This window comes from Phyllopteryx taeniolatus, chromosome 11 (assembly GCF_024500385.1).
Source record: "Phyllopteryx taeniolatus isolate TA_2022b chromosome 11, UOR_Ptae_1.2, whole genome shotgun sequence".
Classification (NCBI taxonomy): domain Eukaryota; kingdom Metazoa; phylum Chordata; class Actinopteri; order Syngnathiformes; family Syngnathidae; genus Phyllopteryx; species Phyllopteryx taeniolatus.
Window position 1 is genome coordinate 7,528,218 of NC_084512.1, and position 5,405 is coordinate 7,533,622.

A 5,405-nucleotide genomic window follows, 5' to 3' on the forward strand; every position below is an offset into this window, starting at 1 on the left:
ATCCCAAAAACATGCATGCTAGGTTAGTTGAAGAAATTGTCCGTAAGTGTGAATGTGAGTGCGTATGATTGTTTGTCTATATGTGCACTGCAATTGGCTGGCGACCTGTTCAGGATGTACCCCACCTCTTGCCCAGAGTCAGCTGGGATAGGCTCCAGCACACCCGTGACCCTAGTAAGGATAAGTGGTATGGAAAATGGATGGCTGGACTTCAAACAGAGCTGGTGTCGTGTCATCCTCCACATTCCGTTAGTGTGAATGGCTCGCGTCTTCTGCAGAATACTCTTTGTCTCTCCATAACATCTCCGACGTAATGGATCTCTTGTCCACAACTAAAAATTGTTTTAAACAGCCGTGGCTGGTTTTATGCTCATCATTAGCCTGTGTGGCTGTGGTGTTTTCCATTGTATGCTTGTTGTATGTGGATGTTTCAAATAGATGGTGTAACTTTTTTGTTTAGTTTGACAGTAAACTCCAACTGGTAGTGGCAATCAACAGCTTAAATCCTTTAAGAATATTTACCAAATGTATCAACCAAACTGCTGCTTGTTGTGAAGTGAGTCAGGAATGTAGCAAATACTTTTTCACCGCACTGTGTATAACACTACAGCCTCATCTGTGAGCTTCCCCCAAAAAATAGCTGTTAAAAATGGTACCTGAAATGTAATTTTCACTTTCCAAAAGAATGAGAAAAATGGAGTGAGCACTTTTGCCTGATTGGCTTGCAAATATTCAAAGCCTGTAATGAATTAGCCTTCACGTGACTTAAGGCCTGGTACTTTGGTGTGCAGTGTACAGACAAGCCAACAACATCAACATGCTGAAGGATGGGATGAAGATTGAAGCGACCCATGTGAAGAAAAAGCAGCTCCATCAGTACCTTCCTGCTGAATTAGTACAGAAGAAGAAGAGGGTGAGCGAATCTTTTTGAAGCGTTGTCATTTCCCACTCTTGGTTGCTTACTTTGTGTCCTCCAGAGCATAGCGGAGTTGAATCGCAGCTCCAATGGAGGGAGCTCGAAGAGGATCTCTCTGGATAGTAGTCACCTGGACAGTTCAAGAGACACCGACTCGGGGACTCCCTTCAGCTCTCCCACCAGCAAACCCTCCAAGCCTACATCTGACACAGATGACGGGTAGAAAACATGCAATTTTTGTAAAATCCTTTTTTTTTTTTTTTTTTTTTTTTTTTTTTTTTTTTTTTTTTCCCCCCCCCCCCCCCCCCCTTCTTCTTTCTCGCCTCAACAAAATTTGTCACTGAAACATCACCTGTGTGCTCCTGTTTTCTCTGTAGTGTCAGCCCTCCCAAGCAGCTTTTTGTTGAAGTTTCTCCAGCACCCAGCTCAGCAGCAGCTGATAAAGACCAGGCCATGTCCATCCCGTTTGTTGGTTCTAGTGAGTGTTAATATTTCTAATGAAGTATATTTTATTTTATGGCGAATGAAAGGTATCAAAATATACAGTAATTGGATAGACCACAGATTTATATAAATAAACCTGAGTTGAGTGTTCGTCATTCAGAGCCAGCAGATAAAGCAAAGACTCCTCTTCTTCCAGCCAGTAGCTCTGTCTCCACAACACTAAGTGGGAATGTGATGCCCAGTGCTGCAAGCAGCCCCAAACAGGAGCCAGAGAACCTCGAGGATTCTGTCAATGGTGCAGCCAAGAGACCGCACTCGCCTGTGCAGGAAGACATTGCCAAGAGGCATAAAGACACAGAGGTAAGACTGCTTGAGTGTTTGTATGCTTCCTTAAGAAATGTCTTATTGTTGCTTTTTTTTTTTTTTTTTTTTTATTGCTTATGTAGCAGGTTGCACCCAATGCTGAGTCTACATTCAAGGAACCATTTCCACCATCGTCGGACACTCGAGAAAAACCAAATATGGTACATCTTTATACTTGATTTTTTATTTATTTATTTATTTATTTTTTTACCCAGGTTTAACTTTATAGTTTTGCCTCTTCACAATTAGACTCCTGTCTCAGAATCAAAGGCTAAGCCAATTCCAACGATTGACACGCCAAGAACACAGGTGACGTCTCCTTTCTGGGGTGTTTGATTTATAAAAAGCAGGGGTATTTGTGAGAAATGTTGTTGCCTCTCCCATCAGAGGCTTCCCAGCATGGAGCTGCCTGACGCCTCCTCACCGCTGCCAGCCAGCAATAGCTGTCGTGTCGTAAAAAATTCCATCAAACTTGCCCTCAACCGCCACAAGTGAGTTTTAGATGAGAATAGTAAATTAAAACGGTTGTTTATATTTGATACTCCCCCCTTATATCTGGTCTGTTTTTATGATTTGCAGCATCACACCTCCCAAGCCCCCAGTGTTTGAGAACGCCATAACCCCTGAGGTGCCTCCTACCAGTCAAGAAAGGGGCATGTTCATTCCTGTTATCGGTTCCAGTGAGTGCTTCGCCTCCATCACCACTAACCACTGAAGACGTGAATATTCATTAATGCTACTGTCGGAAACGCCTCACTGTATCTGTGTGGTATGATTCTTTGAAGTGTAATTGGCCAATATGTTTCTGGTTTAAGAGCTAAACCTTTATTAATGTAGCAAATGTTATTAATTCTTTGATGCCCTTGTTTGTTGAGTCCTGTCAGCATTGGTTCCAGGGCCATCGGTTACGACGGTCCCGACACCTGAGATTTTAAGGTTATGAACGGCACGTAATTAATGTGTATCATTTGTTCCTTCAATTTTCAATTGGTAGTTGAAAAAATGAAATGAAAAAGGGACTATTTGTTTTTAAAAAGAAAATATTTTATTGCGGCGCCAACCGCTAACACCATAACGTACCTTTACGGATGCTCATTACCAAACTTCTGGGTCTCGTACACCTGAATTAAAGTCAAACTTGAATCGTGTGGCCCATTTAAAAATTTTATACTTTGAATATGAAATGAGGTGAAAATTCAGGAAATTTTTATTTTTGTTATATTTAAAAATAAATAAAATGAGTCACTTAGTCATTTTTCAATTGACAATTGAAAATGGATAGAATGATATACAGATTAAAATAGTTTGTGCAGCAGTATGAGAATGCGTTGTCACACGGTATAAGATGGCATGCTTGGTTACCACTGGACTCACTGGTTTTCCATTTGATTTTTTTTTAGTCCTACAAATGTTTTTCATACAAATATATTTACTCTGATTGTGACTTCACTGTTTTACCATCAGTCAGTAATCCAAATTCGTGTTTCGTTGCTGCTGTTCTAAACTGAGGACCAGTATGTAGTTTTTGCCTACTTCAGCCAAATATGGGCAGTCAAAACAATCTTATTGTCTTCATGCTAGGCTGAGGCGCATCAAGTTAAATCGGATAATACATGAATTCACAATATTGCTTTTGTGTGTATATTTTCTTCTATAGAACATGTCTCATCCAAACACACGACCCACTCCGTTGGCAGCTCTATCCCGACATTGGTGAGCCGAGGAGCAGACCCTCTGAATGGAGCAGCCTCCAAGAGAGCCCATTCTCCCTCCCTGGAGGAGCAGGCCAAGAGGCTGAAAGAAACAGAGAAGGCCAGAATCCACATAGCGTGAACTCCGGAATAGCGTCTGGATTCAGGAACGCACAGAGGTGTGGGGGCTTTGTTGTCAGGCCCAACACACAGGTTGACTTCACGCGTTCAGATCAGCCAGTTTTGGCTGTCACGTTGAAGGACAGACACCTCACCTCCAGATCTCCAGTGGTTACAGAAAAAACAGTGAATAGGTGATTTGGTCAAACCTGAAGTTGTCAGCACTCTGCAGCCAGAGTGCTTTTTACACAACACTCAACTGAGATCTCAGACAGGAGCAGGATTTTTTTTTTTTTTTTTTTATATACACGAACCTCCCCCTTTTCCTTCTCTTCAATGTTTTTGTTATGTTTTAAAACAAAAATACCCCAATCATTTGTCGACCTTATCTACACACAACTGATATAGGCTGATATCCATCGTCCGAAACAGAAAAGTCTACAGTAATTGTTTATGTACATAACGTCTTTGTCTTAAGAAAAAAGCTCAGCTCACTGTCAAGTTGCTTCTATCATAGTTTTACCTAAAAATTGAAAAAATGTTAAAAAAAAAAAAAAAAAAAAAAAAAAAAATATTTTTCCTGGTGGCTTGCTCAAAAGTTGTTTGCGACCCTAATGATTTTTTGTTTTGTTTTTTGAAACAAACACTGCTGTTTAGATAAGCAGCATTGATTGATTGAAGGTTTGCTTGGATTTGACAGAAATCCCAACCATAGTTTTTTTGGACCAGAAGAACCACCAAAAAGGATTCCAGGTTTGTATCAGTCTTTTAAGTGTGCAATTGTTGTTTCCCAAAAACAGACCCAGCAGCGCTTTTTAAGTGGTTGTCACAGATAATAGTCGGGGAAATGAGGCTTTCTGAAGTGATGAAATTGTTCTGCCATAGAAGTTTTGGAGGAGGAGATTTGCCACGGACTGAACAAAAATATGGGTTCCTTTTTTATGGTTTGCTTCAATCTGAGGGTACAAACCATCTGTGTTGCTCCTAAAGCTGCACTGCAGTTTCCATCCTAGCCATTTGGGCTTTAGGAGGGTGACAGTCTCCGACTTCATAGCGCCCCCATTTGGGGCTACCTGTTGACTTCCCTGCCAGTGAAGCAAAGGTTTGTGGTGCTTGGTAAAAACTGGTTCAAAGCTTTGCAAATTGTTGTGCTAGTTTGTGTGTGTATGCATGCGTGTGGTCGAGTGTGTGTGTGTGTGTGTGTGTGTGTGTGTGTGTGTGTGCGCACGCATGCATATATGGTTGTTTTGGAGAGAGACAAAATTCCCTTTGTTTTGGGTATTAACCCTATGCGCCTCCTGTGGAGGTTCTTAAAAGGCATCTCCTGGGGCCACAGGGAGGGCATCAGGAGACTTTTTTTTTTTTTCCTGTCCAAAACCCCATCCTTCCATCACAATTCATCTAACGCGAGGTGGATTTCAGCACTAAAGGTGATGTGAACATGTACTGCTGCATTTGTAACCAACAAGGAGCCTTCTTCCTCAGAGCAGGTACTGTTTTGACACAGGCTCTTTTTCCAGCTTCAGATTCCCATTCCCCAAAATGTACAGATGTTTTTTTTTTGTTTTTTTGTTGTTTTTTTTTTTCCAACGAAATATCACATGCTTCATTAATGGGGGTTTTCTTATCAATTAATTTATATTTGCATATTTGTACCATTTGATCTTTTTTTTAAAATAGCATTCATAATGGGTAGGTATTTTTTGAACAAAAAACTGCACCACTTTGTTTTAGGCAACGTTATTGTTGAGAAACATTTAACAAAGGTCATTTAGATGTTTGTTTCTAAAATGTATTGAAAGGGTATTTTTGTATGTGTTATCACTTCATGTAAATGAATCTGTACAACCATTAAACCCCAGAAAACAACA

General features: G+C 40.6%; 1 protein-coding gene across 4 annotated transcripts in view; it reads left to right on the top strand.

Annotated features, from left to right (window-relative positions):
- papolg (poly(A) polymerase gamma) overlaps nucleotides 1-5,405 on the top strand; it is a 41,732-nt gene extending 36,327 nt beyond the window's left edge. For 2 of the 4 annotated variants that reach the window (XM_061789782.1, XM_061789785.1), the window contains 9 exons: nucleotides 792-913; nucleotides 978-1,135; nucleotides 1,294-1,394; nucleotides 1,557-1,720; nucleotides 1,807-1,884; nucleotides 1,973-2,032; nucleotides 2,111-2,214; nucleotides 2,303-2,403; nucleotides 3,381-5,405. In XM_061789782.1, coding sequence (XP_061645766.1) covers nucleotides 792-913; nucleotides 978-1,135; nucleotides 1,294-1,394; nucleotides 1,557-1,720; nucleotides 1,807-1,884; nucleotides 1,973-2,032; nucleotides 2,111-2,214; nucleotides 2,303-2,403; nucleotides 3,381-3,556 — 1,064 coding nt within the window. In that variant the 3' untranslated portion in view covers nucleotides 3,557-5,405. Of the gene's footprint in view, nucleotides 1-791; nucleotides 914-977; nucleotides 1,136-1,293; nucleotides 1,395-1,556; nucleotides 1,721-1,806; nucleotides 1,885-1,972; nucleotides 2,033-2,110; nucleotides 2,215-2,302; nucleotides 2,443-3,380 lie in introns of all 4 variants that reach the window. The other 2 variants (XM_061789784.1, XM_061789783.1) reach the window with 2 other exon arrangements.